Consider the following 17,387-nt stretch of genomic DNA (forward strand, 5'->3'; position numbering starts at 1 on the left):
GAGGGTATGAAGCACGTCCAATCATGAACGCGTCGCATCTCTTCCGAATCGACACCTTGTTCGGTAATGTACTGTGGGCGAGACTGCCTAACGAGCTTTTAATTAGTGCGCAGTCGTCGCAACACGAATATTGGCAAATATCCTCAAAAGTCCATGATCGATCATGAGAGGAACATTGAAAGAAGCAGTTTCTGTAAGAGATCTCTAACGCATAGAGTATATCCGGTATTTTCCCAATAAGCTCAAATGGTTGAGCATAGGGGAGAGAAAGCAATAGCTTTTTGCGACAAAGTACGTCGCTCACTCCAGTCTCTCTTAATGATTGGATGTATAGTAACATCTTTGGCTGCCAAATCGGGTAGTCGGACAGCGTCGCCAGTCTGGGCTCGACTCCAAGTGCGGAGGGGAAAGGACCTGCATTATCTACAACGGTTTCCATGGCTAAGGAGAGGTATATTGTAATGATAGAGGTTGGTGGGATGTGGAGAAAATAATCTTGGTCCAGTTAATGTAAAACAAGCCACATGTGGCAGTGCAAGACTTTTAGAATTTTAGCTTTAGCGATGCCCCTTGCCTGTAATCCAACCAGCTACCGGGTAATAAGCGATCTAGGTTTAGTAGTGGCCTCTCTGGCGGCTTTTTCCAATCAACAGCACCGACTCAATGGATATTTTACTATGTAGTACACAAGTAAATAAAAGCCAGGAAAGCACAGAAAAATTGATATTTATCCAGCCTGAGAGGATATTTACAGCAGCTTCAGGTTAGGTCTGTTTTATCTCAAATACAAATCAAGTACAATAACAAGATCCAGGTACTGGCATCTCAGAAATTTAATCCACATTCCCTAGGCCCTCAAATTGAAGCAGTGTTTTAAAGTAATACAATAACTATAAAGCAATACATATATAGAGGTATAACTATCTGACATACTTGAACACTATATGTTGTCCTTTTAAATGTTTGATACGTATATTGAGTTTCCCTATGGCGTGGGCGTCAGATAATGCGGTGTACACATTTTAGAGGGGTGATCAACCAAGAACCTGTAACGCAGGGATTGACATCCATGTCGCATCGCTTTTCCCCTTTCGGCCTGGCCGTCTTACATTCTAAAATTACTTGTTGGTTGGTAACGGTGATGATCTGATCCCTTGAATTTCAAAGCAATCCCTTCACCTCAATCCTTCGGCTCCTTCTTTCTCTCCGTCAACTTCAGCCATCATGGGAATTCTCTTCTCGCGGCCTGGACGTGAATCGTCTTCTTTACCACCCGGTGCCTTTCACGCAGGCAATCTCTCGTCTCTCAACAGCTCATCTATCGCGCCGTATCTCGGTGTGAATACCGGCTTGTACGAGGCCCCGCTTCCGCCGATACCACTCGAATGGATCGTCTCGCCTAGTAAAATCGATGGGTCTTCCTGTCCCAACGGTGCCCAAATTCTGACGTGGTTCGCCGTCACGGAGGCTGTTATAACGGTTCTGGTACCACTCTTCGCGTACCGGCCTTTTGTACACTGGACCACGCGCGGTAGACTTGGAAAACGCAAGAAGAATAGTATCGCCCTCACATGGACCATAACATTTGCATGCCAACTGGCGGCTAGCGCCATTGTCGCTGGTCTCATTGGCAGTACATACAACACTTTGAACATGCTTCATATCTTCACTGTTTTTATCTCGCGACCCCGCTTCCATCCTATCATCGTCGGATTACTGCGATGCGTCGTCTTCGCCAAGCGTCCCCGCGATTGGGATAAATCAACGATCATCAAACGCAGCATCGACGACCGTGTCGAATTTCCATACACAGACGCATGGATCTCGACGAGCATTTCAGAACTGCTATTACTTCTCATATCAGCTATTTTCACTGGTGTCACATGGAATCGTCTCCCTGCTGACAGCAAAGCGCGCGAATACGCCTCTGATCATGTCAGCTTCATGTCGAGTACCCCAGGGATTATGCTTCTCTGTATGCTAGCTTTCGTGCCGGTATATAAGCGCTACGGAGAGGCGTACCCAATTGAAGGCCGACGTTATGAGACTGGTAGGCATTGGGGTGTGACGATAAGTAGCGATGGCAGAACGAGGGTCGGTGTCAAGAAGGGAAAGAACAAAACGACTCTTAAGAGAGTGGCCAACGCATTTTGTGCGACGCTACTTCTTGGGTATGTCTACCTCGTTCAGTGGGCTTATTGGACGAGGCTTCTGGAGATGACCGGGCTGCTGTGAGTATTTCTTCTTTCTGGTTATCACTATGAGTTGACGAAAGCTAATTGGGAATAGGTTCTGTCCCACCAAGATGATTCAATCTGGAGCTATATGGGTCGTTTTCACAGTGGTTGGTAAGTACTCTATGCTATGGCCTCTGAACTTGCCACTAATAAACAATGCCAGGATTGTTGGCAGGAGCTGCTTCATAGGTTTTCTTTCCAAAGTACATTTAAATTCATTTGCTAGGAATTCTATACCGTTTCGAACAGCTTTTCAAAGAGAAGAAGTACCTACCGTTTAACTTGATAATAGCTATAGCGCACTGGGGTCTCTGAATAGTGGACGGTGTTGGCGTTGCAGTATTTTGTTTAACAATCCAAGTATTCGCACCAGATTCAAGATATAAAATGACCCGTATGTAATTAGTGCTTTGAACACAGTATGACATCATAAAATAATATCTGCAGAAACAATCTTATACACCAACGATAAGTTAAGCTACATTGCTATTTTAGTAGCAAGACACTGACTATTCTCTGCTAGCAAGGGATGGAGCCGGGTTAGAATATTCAATAATTAATGATAATAGATTCCCTATAGTATATATTGTCTGAACATGTCCCAACTAACAGTAAGTATCTACAGTCTTGCCTGGCATGCATATTGCTCGCCTCACTTTCCGGCCTGATCAATTGACTTTAATGTCTAACCGCCGATACTGTCTTACGCAACCCCTCTTTGAATACGTAGATGAAATTTTCTCTTACTTTCATCTGAATTTACTTTTCCAACCGCCACAATGTCCGGAGAAGAGGCTATCTTTAAGCCCGAACAGTATACAGTTGGATGGATATGCGCCCTTTCGCTTGAGATGGCCGCTGCCAGAGGCATGCTTGACGATATCCACCCAAACCTGTCTTATCAAGATCCCAATGACTCTAATAGTTATATCTTGGGTGAAATCTATGGCCATAATATCGTTGTTGCCTGCTTACCTTCTGGCATTTACGGAACTACTCCTGCAGCTACTGTTGCAAACAACTTACTGCGAACATTTAAATCAATCAGATTCGGCTTATTAGTAGGGATTGGAGGAGGGGCCCCATCACCAGAGCATGATATCCGACTAGGCGACGTGGTGATCAGTCAGCCTTCCGAGACGCTGGGAGGCATTGTACAACACGACCGAGGCAAAATCCTGTCACAAGGAGGCTTTAAACGAACAGGCTCTCACAATGCGCCCCCTACTCTTCTACTATCCGCATTAACCCGCTTACAAGCTACTCATATGTCAGCGGATAGCCAAGTTCCGAAGTTCTTAGCTCAGCTTGTTGAAAAAAGCCCGAAGAGGATGAAGTCAAAGTTCAAGCACCAGGGCGCCTCAAACGATCGACTATACCAGGCAGAATACGATCACGTCGATCCGGAAAATCCAAGATGTGATAATTGCGACGAAGCAAAGATTGTTAGTCGAGATGACGACGAGCCTTTCTTCCACTATGGAATTATAGCTTCTGGAAATCAGGTGATTAAGGACGGCAGGACATGGACAAGCCTAAATCAACAGTGTGGGGGGGCATTGTGCTTTGAAATGGAGGCTGCAGGGCTATGCGACTTCCCGTGCCTCGTTATTCGTGGTATCTGCGATTACGCGGACTCCCATAAGAACAAGGTTTGGCAGGCATATGCTGCAGCAACGGCAGCGGCCTTCACAAAGGAGCTTCTGCTCTATATAGCAACGGAACAGGTTGCGAAAGAAAGGAAACTCCTTACAGAGCTTATTTCAAGTAAGTGAAGTTTTCGGTTACTTATGTCGGGTGTCTATTCTGAAATATTGAAACGAGGCTGTGAGCAATAATCGTCGACGCAATTGTATTGGTTCAATCGGAATCCCGTCAAGACTTTTCCCTATCTGTTAGGTTAGAGCTTTGTTAACGTGAGATAGCTGTGAAGAAAGCCACGAGATTTGAAAGCAAAGTCTCGCGGAACAGAAATCATCAAGTAGGTGTCGCCGTCTAGTCTGGATCCTTTCTATGTCAAGACCTTCATACTAACTACAGGTAGATCGATGCTGGAGAGTCGACCACTTGATCTCTTCATAGTCCACAAAGCCCGCCATGACAGTGAAGATGTTCAAGGTAGCCCAAAGTGCGAGCCTGGTACCCGAGTCCATATCCTGAGGATCATAGAACAGTGGGCGAACAACTCGATCCAACCATTGTTCTGGCTTGTTAGCCCCGCAGGGGGGGGGGGCATATAATCGTTCTACACTTCCTTAGCCCAACCTTACAATAGCACACTCTGTAATAGACAGTTATCACTCCCTTTTCAAACACCTTATGCATTGTGCCACACTATAGCTTGCAATAACAGCTTATGCATCTAGTACATAGCTTCATCCAAAATAGCTACCAGCGCCCGCAGAGTCTCTTAGTCTTAGGGAGCCCTTTTGCAAATACGGCAAGCTGTACGGAACTTAATATCTCAATAAAGTTAGCTATTAGTAGACTCTCTAACCCTAAATCCGTCGGAGATGTAACGATCTTTCCGCAATAACGCCCGTATGTCCTTAATATCATCATCAGGAGTTCATCGTCCTAACTTGGGCTCGCCGTAAAATCACGGTAGTTGTACTCGCCTTGATCCCTTGCAGTCTAGTTTAGCCCTGAAAGTGGCTCCAGCTAGATCAACTGGCAGTCCGAACGCGCCTGAATGAAGTGGAGTGACAATTGCCAACTTCCTTTATGCAAGAAAGCAAGGAATAAGATTAGTGGGCCGTTTGGTTTGATCTTTTTAGTACCTGGCGAGTTTCTGTTCAATTACGGAGAGATAGTGACATGGGCTTGTCGGGCGCCATCGTCGCAGCTGCCTCCGCGGTCTCGATGTCCTAACTCAGTGCCAAGAAGGCACTGACCTGAATGTATGTCAGGCCAGCGGTGTGAACCTTAGCCGGGACAAAGCCATGGGCGAACGTGGCGGCGCTGATGATAAAGGCGATGCTTATGATCCGGCCGCGGACGGAGCCCCTTCCTTGCTATACTAAATTATTTAATTGTAACTGCTTGTAAATAGGCATAGGGTGAATTCTTGGACGTTAAGGCGGCTGTGCTAAGTTTCTAAATCGTGAACTGGTTATAAGCCACACCGTTAGCTGACATCAGCGCTAGTAGGGCTATAACGGGCGAATATATCAACGGGCGTATTTACGAGACGTCAGTTTTGGGCAGCCAATTAATTCCTCTCACATACATTCATGTTACCTACTCCTGTGTGTTGGAATGTATAGGCCCGCAGAAAACATAGCGGAACATTTCACTCCATGTCTTTCACGAGTTGCGTGCAGACGCGCGTCGAGGGTAAGCTAACATAATCATCTGATGTTCTACACCCTGTGATTACATGCCTAAGTTATATCGCGAGAACAAGGTCTCTGCTAGATCTTCTTTTTCAAGTAACACAACTGCGTTCACATGTCATTCGGGGTTAACCATCATTGTGAAATTATCATGTGAAAAGCTGTTGGCTGGAAGCAGCCTCCTCCTCAGTCTAGAACTATATTAATACCTAACTACAATTTCTAACCCTAAGATATATAATCTCCCTTCATCTCCCACATTCCAACCAAGAATCTCAGTTCAAAACAACCAGCCAGGCATAGAAAGTTCACCATTACAACAAAAGTTACACATATCAGCCACTACATATATACTTAGCCAGTATATTCCAAGATGCAGTTCAATTTCGCTTTCATTGCAGGCCTACTGGCAGCTACCTCCGTTCAGGCTTTTAACGTTAAGGTCTATGATCATCAGTCTGGTCAAGGAGATTCCGTTACTTTGGACATCCAGAATAATATCTGCAGTAAGATCCACCAAGCCCGTGTTTGATCCAGAGGGAAAATCGGCTGTTTATTCTCTTGTCACTAACCCCAACTGTAACAGAAACCCTTGGAGCCCAATGGAGGAACAAAATCGAATCATTCTCCAAGCCGCGGGGCAAGGCCTGCATAGTGTATGAGTATGTTCCTTCAGGGGTTTAATGCTATGCTCATCTCGGCATGCTAATTGAAATCGCAGCGGAAATTCCTGCCAGGGCAAGGGTCGTGCATACAACAAGGGACAGGACTTCATTTGCTCTCTCGCGGAGTTGAACAACGCTGTTAACAGCATCAGATGTTGGTAATTATGTCCGTGACACATAGGTCATTGACGTTGCAAGTGTCGCTATAAATGCGATAGCGAGCATGGAGGCATGGATGGAGACCTAAGATTGATTGAGTTTCAATGGAGTACTATCAGGGAATTTGTTATATGATAGTGGAGGAAACAAGCCTGCTACAGTTTTCGGTATGATTTTTAACTACAGCCCCTCATTACGGCAGCCAATTCAACGCATACGTAAGAGCCCGACCTTATTCACTCTTTTTAGATAGGAATCAAGACTTACGTTATCTTAATCCATTCCGTGCCAGCTATTCGATTTATGGACTCTTCGCATATTACTAGTAGCCAAGGAAAGTAAAGACAAGAAAGCTTAAGTGTCTATTAGAAATAAGACAGTCATTTATTTAAGTAAGCAACTTCCTTCAAAAAGACCTTAACGTTGGCGGGAATTAGGCCGAGTAAGAATATTATCACAAGGTTACTAGTAGCATTTCATCCTTACTATTAGTGTTGGGATCGTGCTATATAAGTCATAAGTCTAGGGACTGGTTTAGTAGATGAGGCTATTTGTAGGAATGGGAACCCAGCTTACTCGTGTAGTTCCCGGGGTCTATGTCCCTGGGTTTCCAGTTGACAAGCCCTCTATTAATATATAATTTGCATCTACTACTGCTATTTGGTGCCCAAATCTTCAACAAAAATTCTTAACAGGATCATATTGCTGAACCGGGGGATGGGCCAGAGCGACCAAGGTACGTATCCGCCAGATGTATAATCTGCCTACTAGGCTTGTTCGTTTTATTGCTATATCCAAAAACCGTTCCACTACATGACCTCGATTCACTGGACTATAGAATAAGGAGGGATTTCCCTCTTAGTTCTAAATTCTTTTTAAAGTCAAGATCTTCCGCAAGCAATCAAGGGACGAGCACAGCGAAGGCAAGTCCCTATCCTTCTCGGGGGTTGAGAAGAGAGAGCTGTCAGTCCAGGTCGACGTTTCGAATGATAAGCCAACACCCTCTCTCCTTTGAGATGAGTGCAACTCTGCCTCCCTGAAGGTGGTGGTAGTTCTAGGGCACTCCCTCTCGAATGTATGCTACTTTGGACGATACCTACATTTTCACCACGAGTATGATTCGGCAACTTTGTTCTGTATGCAACTGGATCTACACTTGACTACAAAAGCTGATGCGTCTCTCGCATCATAATACCCTTTTCGATCTGCCATTATGCACAATGATTACGAAATTGACAGCTAGAAACGCTCTAAGCAACGGAAGTTGACTGGATGGCGCCTGTTATACGAATTATACGACCGTCAGCTGAGAAGCGCGCCCATCTTATCATATGATACACTGGCAAAGGAGCTCTCTGAAGGCTGAAGAGCTAGCTGTCTTCGCGGCTACCGGATTGGATACCGATTTGCCGCATGGTATAACTCGTGTAGTCCTGTTTATCCTCCTCACCATCCTCTTCATTCTAGAACCCGGCGGTGTTTTTTAGAGTAAGCCAATGACGGCAGTCTGACGAGACAACCTCGGACGTGGTATACTCTCAGTCTGACCCCTAGTGGACACAACGTGGTACTCAACGTTTGCTTAGGAGCCTCGGCGACGGTCCAGTCTATCTTCAGAGGCTTAGGATATTAAATCTGTCGTCTACTAGGCGCAATTGTTTAATTATATACATAGCAATAAGGACCTATAAATTGAACCGTTTTATTTTGCATAGTAGCTGTGCATCCTCCAGCGGGCGGTTGGAGACGCACACTCTATGACAGTAGTTGGGTATCGGGACGCTAACAACTACGAGAGCCGATTTGAATGGAAGGGGGCTGTCAACGGTACAGGCCATGATGCTTAACGCCCTAGTTCTAGAGGATATATTTCGGCTCTTGAATAAGGAATGCGGGGCTGTGGTAGGACTGCAGGGCCTGTGGTTAATGCGCTGGCCGGACTAGACACAAGCTGTCAAGATCATGTCGCTTATTAAACAGTGTCACACAGATACTTTCTATAGATAGAAACTAGCCGAAGGATCAAGAACAGCAGTCTCAGCTCTGGTAGCCGCTGCTAAGCACATTCGCTAGGCACACCCAACCCAAGTATTAAAGGGTAACCTTTATCCCTCCCCACCTTAAGGCAGCCAGCGGTAGTCAGTATTTTAGCGCCCGATCAACAATAACCAAACTTAAAGTTAGCTAAGCCACAGTTTGCGGGCGCGGTCCGTCGCTTGGAGGATAGGCTTCTGGATCTTACCTGCTAAAGGCATCTATCCATCCCACTTACACATATTACACACCCCTCTAGTGTACGGGTCATATTATCCACGTATTAAACCGTAATAAGGAGCACTTTAGGCATATACAGAGGCCGCCTCATCCACAGTGTTCAAGCCAACTTATCGCCCGGTATCAGCAACGAGATAGAGAATTTACCGATTCTAAAGTCAGCACGGTAGGAAATGGGGCCGGGCTTATCATTCCGCATGCTCTTTGGGAGAAGGACTACATCCAGAAAACAGTTAAAGTTAGCCCGATTTTAGTCTCGAAGATCCAAACCTAACCGCCAGCTCACAGTCGTCGTGGTCCCTCAAGACGCCGATAAATGGTACTGAGATCAACATGACTACCCCAACGGACAACCCCAACGCCAAGAGCCAGTTCCTCCGAGACTGGCAGGAGATATTGAATGCACCTAACATCCATGGAACCCAATCACTAGAGCCCAGGGCTTACCGCAGCTGTGGTAACTCTAACCAGCAGGTTTACCCCAAACTCACCCGAGGATGCACAGATAGCGGAACCAGTTGGGGCCAGCCGAGAGAACGAGAGGAAGGGAAACGAATGCGACGGCTTATTCGAAGCATTGTTACCGGCCGGTCAGCTGAATCTATCAATAGCTCGAGTTCACACGATCAGAACAAGTCTTTCAGTGTCGGGCATGGGAACAATCTATCAAGCGCTGAAACCGGTCCTGATCCCAGTTTGGACCGGCCCGGTCCGAGATGGGGACCAGGTCCAGAAGACAGCAATGGCCACCAAGCACGTCAACGATCAAAGAGAATTAACCCTGTATGGACATATGTCCTTGCTACTATGGACTATTGGCACTACTGAGTGTGCAATATCACTGAAGCGGAGATGGCGGCCAACATTCGCCGGGCCGTCTGTCTGCATCTGGGTTTGAGAGACTATGAAATTCCTTAATGTACCTTACGGAGGTTGGCAGGTTTGATTATGCCGATCTTCCAGATGACCAGAAACTTGTTATCGCCAAACAGATCAAGGGAGATTCAGTAGGAACTCTCAAGTTCTTCGTCACACCTCCAGCAGTCCCTGCCATGACCTGCGGCCTTACAGCAAACCCCAACGCGCCAGCATCGTTAGGCTATTTGGCACATGGACTTGATGACTCGAAACTTAATCCGCGGCAGCAGTCAAGTACTTCACCCCTTACCTCTAAGTCTAACACATCGACGGATAGCAAGATCGATAAGAATGCGCTCTCGCAAGAGGCAACCTCATATCCCGTTGAGATGAAGATAAAGCAGCGTGAATGTCTTGAGATGCGGAAGCACGCAGCAGGGAATGGTAGCCCACTTAAGTCGGCTGATTCAGGCATCACAAGCAATGGAGTTGTTGATTTCGATCAACCTCGAAGCTCGCCATATAATAACAAGCGACCAGATCAGCTGTCCCCTCAGCGACCGCCTCCGGCACTGCCTGCTACCCTCTTTTCTACCTACTAAGCACTGCTAGTGCGTGCCCTAATAATGGAAGGGCTGTAGTAACTAGAGGTATGCTAACTTAAAGCCTGCTTATAAAGAGGTTCGTTAAAATTTCTGAATTTCTCATTAATTAGGGAGATGCGTTGTCAGTTATATACAATTAAAACGTTCGTCGTGCTCGCGATCAACCTCTCACTAAGTGTCTCTACCCTCGCATCTCCCATCTCTAAGGAGGATTAGCTCCGCTCATCTCATAATACTGAGAGGGTTGGTTCGTTCGTACAGTTGTTGTTCAGCCAGGCAGTTCAGTGCAAGCTGGAGGAGGCATTCCAGGGTTCACAATCCTTGGGTCAACTGGCGGTGCCCATTCTAGCTCGGCGGGAGCTGGGGCTGGCTGAATGAAAGACTGGTAGCGTGTCTTGAATCGTCGAAGCAACCAAAAGGTTCCCAAGGCTAGCAGTGCAAGAACGGCAAAGCCTGCGATCGTAGCGCCAACTATAGCTCCGATGTTGGGACTTCCATCGTCTTTGGACTCAAGGGAAGATGCAGATGTTGTACTTGAGGTTGCGGGCATTGTGACAGAACCTTTCGTTGTCATGCTTGATCCCTGAGGCTGCCAGACAATAGTTGAAAAGTTTCGATCATTGAACACGCTGTTCGTGAACCATACACTCCGAGGCCTCGGCACGATTGTCGATGTACATCTGAAGTCGTGAATGCCACCTGGATATACATAAGTAAGACAATAGGGCGAAGCCGTATTCGTGCTAAAAGGTTGATCCCCATGATTAATTAGGCACCTTATGGAGTGTTGAGAAGTTTGTAAATCTCACCAAAGTAAGTTATATGTATTGCCTTGACAAACATCATCGCAAAGCTCCGGATTAACAGCCGTCTCCCACTCGACACAGGTGGAATGCCATTTGACGTTAGTACTACCTCTGCCGCAAAAGATTCCGGCCATATACTCTTGCTCCCAGACGCACGGCAGTCTGTTCTCACAAGTAATTGCATTACCTGGAGATCCCGACAAGAAGCCGCAGGTTGAGTCTCCAGCCATGGTCAGAGTTAAGGTGTATTCTTTGAGTTTCGTAGTCTGTCGCTCGGCCAGTCCCAATTCCAAAGCCTCTATGGACTGAGTCGGCGCCGATGGCTGTTCATTATATCCGACACTGTGTCGCTGCGTGGGTTCAGTGAGCAGGCCACAATTTACGATATTAATGATCCAGGTACCAAGGATCAATCCGCCGAAAAGGAGACAGCCCATATTGCACTATTAAGATCGCGATCAAAGCGTGGCCAGAAAGTTTCGTGGTTCTCATGAGACTGCAGGCGGGCTGGTTTTTAATATCTTACGGATTGCATGCAATTGCGACCTTCGACTCAGCTCCCCTAAACACATTCGTAAAGAATCTGTGCAATAGGGTGTCACATAATTCTGAAATTTGCTGTACTTTCGCATGTACTAAAAATAGCTCTTATCGGTAACATTGAAGCCTCAGTATGTAACCGAAACCATTGTGCGTTAACTTACTGTGTACGGCCAAGTATTGCCTCTTATTTTCGTAATCCACTGACTCTTCATAGTCTAGAATCAGCCATACGACACTAACGGCATTTAGTAGCATATGTTCTAGCCAATAGCGGGAGTGAAGGAGCTGCGGCTGAAATGAGGTGAGACGCTAAACTGGCACATCCAGTCGCCTTCTAACGGCGACGCAACAACATGCCCATGGACAAGAAATGATGCTGAAATGTATGCGAACTGCAAACTTTTTTAAGTGGTCACTGCCGAGGGTCTTGGGGAAGATGGCCATTTTGGCTCTTTATAAACCCCGCGGACGAATGTAGCAAAGAAAATGCAATCAGCCTAGTTAGCAATTTCAAGTGGTTAATCCGGAAGCTCTAACCTATTACTTCTTTATTTAAGATTTGTTTCTTATACTACAAGGCGCAGCTGGAAACAAAGACAACAGTAGGGACGCTTTCTTAGTGCTGTTCTAATTATGGTAGCGATATGCGGTTAAGTTGAGGTTTTGGATCGACTGGCGTCGTCTCTAAGACCTATCAGAAGCGGGGGGGGGGGGGGGGGGGGGGGGGGGGTGGTGAACTACTTGCGACAACCAGATATACGCCAGACCTCTGCTAAGAAGCGAAATACATGCTGGCTCCGTGTAATGGCATGCCGAGCGAGGCTACGATAGTATCTGGTGAGAGTGATACTCCTCGGCACTACTAGCACCGCGTGCTAAGTGGTACTGGTAGACACCTATGATATCTGCAGATTGAATATAAGGTATAAGCGACTGATCTTCGTCTCTTCCTTAGGGTAGAAAAAGCAGCCCGAAATAAGAAACCCAACCCCAGATCCACCTTTGTAGTTGGCCTTCGGTAGCCCTCATGTCATTCCCCCGCGTTGTTAGGCTGGTTCGAGGGCCGACATCAAATTGGTGGTGGCAGTGTCCCAGCTGCATAAAGCCCGTTTGATGTTATTCTCATTATACCCAGCGCAGTCGCTCTGACATTCTGTCGAACCTGCTCCCTCATCCCAGCCAGCTACTCCTTTTCCCCGTGCCACTGAGCCTCTCGATACTGAAGCTCTTGGCGGCAATCTTCAAGGCCATGCATGCTGTAGTCTAACTCAAAGTGCTTTCTCCCGATTGGCTTGTTCCTTAGCGTCTTCCAGCGAGACGTTCATCTTCGCCATCTGCTTCTCGATCTCATCAAATTGTTTCTGCGTCTTCTCTGTTTCTCTGTCACTGTGGTGAGGCTGATGGAGACGTTGGGCTGACGGGCACGGAGGAGCGCGTGCGCAGTGGAGTCTTATAGAGATGCCCAGTTATAAGCTTTATGTGTATTATTACCCTATCCTGAATGATAATTATACTGTTATACATGACTCTGGATTCTGTGGAACCAATCTTAGCGCGGCTAGCAGTTGGCTGATGAAGGGCTCTGAGAAGATTCTATGGATCCCTAATGAATATCGACCGGAAGAGGCTTTCCACCACTAGGAACTTAAATTCCCTTTGTAGGCTAAATTAGAAGGTGCTATGTTTATCAGGTGTGAATCAGGTAGACTAGTGCAGTTAAGGTATAATTGATAATAGAATTATCTTAAAGTAGCATTTAATTTGAAAATATTTATGATTTATATTTATTATCCTCGTTAAACTGTAAGTTCCAGGTCAAATCCTTCTTTAACGTTATAATCAATAGCGACCTCTTCCAGTAAAGTATGCCGTACAATATCCTTCCACCAACAGGACAGCCAACACACAAGACCTCCACGTCACCGCGTTGCACCACAAGGGACTTACCTTCTAAAACACTTGGCTGGGTGGGCTTATTGGACGAGGTATCTCGAAATGACTGGGTTGCTGTGAGCCGTTTTTCTTCTTGGTGTAGGTTGACAAGAGCTAACTATGTACAGGTTCTGCACCACCAAGATGATTCAATCTGGAGCTGTACGGGTGATTTTCAACTTGGTTGGTAAGTCATCTACTGCTATTCTTACAGTCCTCGACTAATATACAATGCTAGGGTTATTAGCAGGCGCTGCTTTATGACCATGGTTCTGAAAGGATTCTCAAAGCTGCTAGCTATTTCCCATTTGCTCTTTCTCTTTCTATTCCTTGAATCGTATTTTTTTTTTAAGGAAACAAGCAATTCTTGAAGATACAAGACATAGGATGATGGGCTATATTGGTATGAATTGCCCATGGCACGATAGACTTAGACATACGCCCTTTACAAGACCTCTCCCATTGCGGAGCCTTGGCCTTTTGCAGCCGATAGCGGAACAGGCATTTAGTTAGCTGCTGGAAAGACCGGGACCCCACGATTTATAATCAATTGCCTGATATCTTGACCTTGTTCTGTTTTTATGATTTGTAAGCACTACGGGGGGTATATATCTTCTGGTTTCGGAGACCGGGCATGGAAACACAATTCAGCATGCCGTGAGGATAATCTAAGTATCACTGTGTCACTAACACAATTTTTGTCTCACGCCGCCCTAGCTAATTTCACGAATACCACCCACCAACAATAACCTATTGCAGCAGCGTCTGCTCGAACAGAGGACACAACGGCCACGCGACTCACGCAGCCGAAGCTGCATTCTTACAACAAAACATGAAGGACAAGAAAATCGTCATCACTGGCGCAGGTCGCGGCCTCGGTCGTGCACTGGCCATTGTGGCCGCTGATCAAGGAGCAATTCCATTGCTACTAGGCCGGTCTGAAGAAGCATTGCAGCAGGTCCACAATACGATTAAAAGCCGAACTGGTATATCGGCACCAACATTTGTCTGCGACCTCTCGGATACTACATCTGTTACCAACGCAGCAAACCACATCACGTATTCCCATCCCAACATCGACATACTGGTTAACAACGGCGCACATTTCACCGAGGGCGCTTTTGAGAAACAGTCCACCGACCAAGTTGTTTCTGTGGTCAATTCAGCGGTCACGGGTACTATGATCCTGACCAAGGAGCTTCTGCCACTTTTGAGGCAGAGATCACACGCTAACATCCATAACGTCGTTTCCATGTCGGGACTTCCGTATGCAAGACTTACTGGCGCCTCGCTACCCTTCAGAGCGGCCAAGGCGGCCCAGGATGGCTTTACACAGGGTTTGGTGGAGGAACTGCATGGCAGCTCTGTACGAATTACTTCAGTTTATCCCGGTTTGATCGAGGATGTATCGCCGACGGATGAGGCATGGGATAAACAGCGTGATTTGAGCGAGGGCATCACAAACAAGGATGTGGTGGATACGATACTGTACGCACTTTGCGCTCCCTCGAATGTATCATTGCGCTCAATCGTTATTGAGCGTACGCGTTCAGATTTCTTGGTGTAGTTGAGAATTGACTCGTCTTACTTCACTACATTTGTTTCGTTGTGACAAGCCACTATTCTCAGCCGTTCTCTAACCTACTGATCAGGCCAATCACAACGCGCGTTGAACCGCTTGCATGGAACTATTGCATTCATTCTAAAACATTGATTTCGATATCAGCTCTTGTTTCGTCAATGCGTGCGGGGAGGATACGCCACTTCGTGTAGTACAGAGCTGAAATTCCTGAGCTGGATTTGTCCTGTGTTGCCAGGCCTATTTATACCTGCTTGCTGCCTCCCAAAAACTTACGTTGGTCCCATACCCTTTATCTTACACTGCGTTATAATCGAACTTTTATCATTTTACAACAATGGCCTTGACAAAGATAGTCAATGGTGTAGAGGTTACCAATACAAATGTAAGTCACCATTTACCATACTGTCGCAATAATAGCTAATCAAAAATAGATCAAACCTCCCACGGGTTGGACAGTTAAATACGAAGATTTCGGCAGTGAATCTGAATGGGGAGAAGACGGAGAGGTCGCTGATCTTGTCAGCGCTTATGGTATAAGTGGAGAAGTCAGGCCGCTTTTCAGAACCCGATACAGTGGCAACGAGGTTATTTTTATCGTCGAAATCAATAGCCAGTACTACGTTTATGATGGTCAGAGTGGCTGGGTGCAACGCATTGTCACCCCGACTGATTTGAGGGAAATCGTTGAGTTTATCAATGAGCAGGGGTGGTTTCGACTCGAGACAGAGAACCTTGGTTAGATACCTTGATTTGCCTACCTTCAATAATTGATAACTTTGTTGTTTGCCTCCTATCAATCTTCTCTCAACGGTGCCGTAGAATATGTGTACCCGTATTTTGATTGCTTAGTAACAAACAACGGGCGAATGGTTTAGTGGTATAATACTCCCTTAGCATGGGAGTGGTCCAGGGTTCGATTCCCTGTTCGTCCAACGCAGCTGGTTAGATTCCGGCAATACCTCATTTTTTGCATCTCTACCAGATTTCACAACCGGCACACGTATTTCACGAATTTTTATTCACCGGTAGAGTTGTACGTAATATGTGATATAATACTATCAAGCGTGGCTATTTATTATATACAGTAAAGACCGTTAAACTGTAGCGTGCATAACAATGCTCAAGCGAGCACTTAGCATTCCGAGCAAAGATCAGATTTGACCATGAGAGATGGAAGGTCTAGACTACCCAACCAATCATCGTCCTAGAGGGCATGACCTGGAGGGCTTCCCACTTAGGCCTTGGGGCCGAGGGTGGCAGGGCAGTCGAGGCAGCGAGCATCATACCAGGCAAAGCCCTTGCCAGCATCAGCAGGGTTGATGGTAGTACCAGTGTGCTTGAAGAAGTAGCAGATACCGTTGGCATCATCGTAAGCAACAGCCTTGCAGTCAGGCTTGGTAGTACCACAAGCGGCAACACAGTTCTTGCGATCAAGAGCACCCTTGTGGACGCTATCGTAGCTGGTAGCATCCTTGTTGTTGCGCCAGCCCTGACGACCACAAATGGCGCCGTCCTTGGAAGCAGCGAAGCCACAGCCAGCGTCGTAAAACTTGTAGCCGGTGGGTCTCTGCTGGATAGCAGTGGTCTTGAGGTCGAACTTGGAGAAGTAGCAGATGCCGTTGATGTCATCGTAGAAGACAGACTTGCAGTCGGGCTTAGTGGTCCCACAGGCCTTGACGCAGCCATCAAGGGTCAACTTGAAGTTGTGGATGCTGTCGTAGGACTTGGCATTGCTGTTGGCGCGGTAGCCGACGAGGCCGCAGAGGGAGCCGGAGGGGATGTTGACCAGGTTGCACTCCTCAAGGCTGCGGCAGGGCAGCTTGTTGTTGGGGGCAGCGGCAACGGAGGCGACTGACAGAGCAGCAGTGATGAGAGTGGAGTAATGCATCTTGAAGGTTGGTGTTGGAAAGGAAAGAGATACAAAGGTGTTCTGTTGCAGTAAAGTTGCTTTGAGTTGCTTGTTGAGGAGATGAGGTTGAGTGGTGAAGATGTGATTAGAACGACGATCCTTTCTCTTTCTTATAGGGCTCAGAAGAGGCTGGACACAAATCTCTGTTTGCCTTCATCCAGAGTCTAGAATTTCCGGACTGTCGGTCTAACACGATGTCTTGGACGCCGACTTGCGAAAAAGGAATCGTTCACGATGTTTGTCAATAGCTGAAAGACTATGTCCTGAACTATCGAATCGATTATTGAAACTTGGCAAGCCGATGCATAAGCTGAGAGGAATAAGGGTCTTCCTCTTGGCGGACAACATCGTCCGCATAGGGCCTTAACTGCAAGTTGAGTCTCGTCGCCAAACCCGGATCGCTGTATCCGCTCACTCTTTACCGTACTGCCGGAAACCAGGGCTCTGGAAGGCCCCGGCAAATCCAATTGGCTAGGTAAGTT

General features: G+C 46.7%; 8 protein-coding genes and 1 non-coding gene across 9 annotated transcripts; 7 read left to right on the forward strand and 2 right to left on the reverse strand.

Annotated features, from left to right (window-relative positions):
* The first annotated feature begins 1,168 nt into the window (after positions 1–1,168).
* On the forward strand, positions 1,169–2,776 carry B0J16DRAFT_408085 (uncharacterized protein). Its single transcript, XM_046132996.1, has 3 exons — positions 1,169–2,231; positions 2,290–2,348; positions 2,401–2,776. The coding sequence occupies exons 1-3, from the start codon at positions 1,225–1,227 to the stop codon at positions 2,424–2,426; spliced, it is 1,092 nt and encodes a 363-aa protein (XP_045987963.1). The 5' UTR covers positions 1,169–1,224; the 3' UTR covers positions 2,427–2,776.
* A 240-nt stretch (positions 2,777–3,016) lies between these two features.
* B0J16DRAFT_408086 (nucleoside phosphorylase domain-containing protein) lies at positions 3,017–4,417 on the forward strand (the record flags this gene model as incomplete). Its single annotated transcript, XM_046132997.1, has 3 exons — positions 3,017–4,004; positions 4,163–4,218; positions 4,282–4,417. The coding sequence occupies 3 exons, from the start codon at positions 3,017–3,019 to the stop codon at positions 4,306–4,308; spliced, it is 1,071 nt and encodes a 356-aa protein (XP_045987964.1). The 3' UTR covers positions 4,309–4,417.
* A 4,586-nt stretch (positions 4,418–9,003) lies between these two features.
* B0J16DRAFT_312696 (uncharacterized protein) lies at positions 9,004–10,130 on the forward strand (the record flags this gene model as incomplete). The annotated part of the gene is made up of 2 exons (XM_046125062.1): positions 9,004–9,453; positions 9,603–10,130. The coding sequence occupies 2 exons, from the start codon at positions 9,004–9,006 to the stop codon at positions 10,128–10,130; spliced, it is 978 nt and encodes a 325-aa protein (XP_045987965.1).
* A 271-nt stretch (positions 10,131–10,401) lies between these two features.
* B0J16DRAFT_312697 (uncharacterized protein) lies at positions 10,402–11,376 on the reverse strand (the record flags this gene model as incomplete). The annotated part of the gene is made up of 2 exons (XM_046125063.1): positions 10,402–10,832; positions 11,049–11,376. The coding sequence occupies 2 exons, from the start codon at positions 11,374–11,376 to the stop codon at positions 10,402–10,404; spliced, it is 759 nt and encodes a 252-aa protein (XP_045987966.1).
* A 1,897-nt stretch (positions 11,377–13,273) lies between these two features.
* On the forward strand, positions 13,274–13,949 carry B0J16DRAFT_408087 (uncharacterized protein). The gene is made up of 3 exons (XM_046132998.1): positions 13,274–13,491; positions 13,543–13,601; positions 13,653–13,949. Exons 1-3 carry the CDS (start codon positions 13,348–13,350, stop codon positions 13,783–13,785), a joined length of 336 nt encoding a protein of 111 aa, XP_045987967.1. The 5' UTR covers positions 13,274–13,347; the 3' UTR covers positions 13,786–13,949.
* A 109-nt stretch (positions 13,950–14,058) lies between these two features.
* B0J16DRAFT_101 (uncharacterized protein) lies at positions 14,059–15,173 on the forward strand. Its single transcript, XM_046121270.1, has one exon. The coding sequence runs from the start codon at positions 14,247–14,249 to the stop codon at positions 14,979–14,981; it is 735 nt and encodes a 244-aa protein (XP_045987968.1). The 5' UTR covers positions 14,059–14,246; the 3' UTR covers positions 14,982–15,173.
* A 157-nt stretch (positions 15,174–15,330) lies between these two features.
* On the forward strand, positions 15,331–15,736 carry B0J16DRAFT_376811 (uncharacterized protein; the record flags this gene model as incomplete). Its single annotated transcript, XM_046130792.1, has 2 exons — positions 15,331–15,378; positions 15,428–15,736. 2 exons carry the CDS (start codon positions 15,331–15,333, stop codon positions 15,734–15,736), a joined length of 357 nt encoding a protein of 118 aa, XP_045987969.1.
* Positions 15,737–15,856: 120 nt separating this feature from the next.
* Positions 15,857–15,928, forward strand: B0J16DRAFT_t1. The gene has a single exon. It is a non-coding gene; the product is annotated as a tRNA-Ala (tRNA).
* Positions 15,929–16,157: 229 nt separating this feature from the next.
* Positions 16,158–17,236, reverse strand: B0J16DRAFT_108 (uncharacterized protein). Its single transcript, XM_046121386.1, has one exon. It carries the CDS (start codon positions 16,882–16,884, stop codon positions 16,231–16,233), a length of 654 nt encoding a protein of 217 aa, XP_045987970.1. The 5' UTR covers positions 16,885–17,236; the 3' UTR covers positions 16,158–16,230.
* Between the last annotated feature and the right edge of the window lie 151 nt (positions 17,237–17,387).

This window comes from Fusarium flagelliforme, assembly GCF_020744385.1.
Source record: "Fusarium flagelliforme strain FIESC 12 MPI-CAGE-AA-0113 chromosome Unknown B0J16scaffold_1, whole genome shotgun sequence".
Classification (NCBI taxonomy): domain Eukaryota; kingdom Fungi; phylum Ascomycota; class Sordariomycetes; order Hypocreales; family Nectriaceae; genus Fusarium; species Fusarium flagelliforme.

What these genes read in the sequence shown, in the direction of transcription:
- B0J16DRAFT_408085 (XM_046132996.1), top strand. Translation starts at nt 1,225, where the DNA reads ATGGGAATTCTCTTCTCGCGGCCTGGACGTGAATCGTCTTCTTTACCA. An exon ending in CTGGAGATGACCGGGCTGCT is followed by an intron (nt 2,232 to 2,289) that starts GTGAGTATTTCT and finishes AATTGGGAATAG; the next exon opens with GTTCTGTCCCACCAAGATGA. An exon ending in GGTCGTTTTCACAGTGGTTG is followed by an intron (nt 2,349 to 2,400) that starts GTAAGTACTCTA and finishes AAACAATGCCAG; the next exon opens with GATTGTTGGCAGGAGCTGCT.
- B0J16DRAFT_408087 (XM_046132998.1), top strand. Translation starts at nt 13,348, where the DNA reads ATGCCGTACAATATCCTTCCACCAACAGGACAGCCAACACACAAGACC. An exon ending in CTCGAAATGACTGGGTTGCT is followed by an intron (nt 13,492 to 13,542) that starts GTGAGCCGTTTT and finishes AACTATGTACAG; the next exon opens with GTTCTGCACCACCAAGATGA. An exon ending in GGTGATTTTCAACTTGGTTG is followed by an intron (nt 13,602 to 13,652) that starts GTAAGTCATCTA and finishes ATACAATGCTAG; the next exon opens with GGTTATTAGCAGGCGCTGCT.
- B0J16DRAFT_101 (XM_046121270.1), top strand. Translation starts at nt 14,247, where the DNA reads ATGAAGGACAAGAAAATCGTCATCACTGGCGCAGGTCGCGGCCTCGGT.
- B0J16DRAFT_108 (XM_046121386.1), bottom strand. Translation starts at nt 16,884, where the DNA reads ATGCATTACTCCACTCTCATCACTGCTGCTCTGTCAGTCGCCTCCGTT.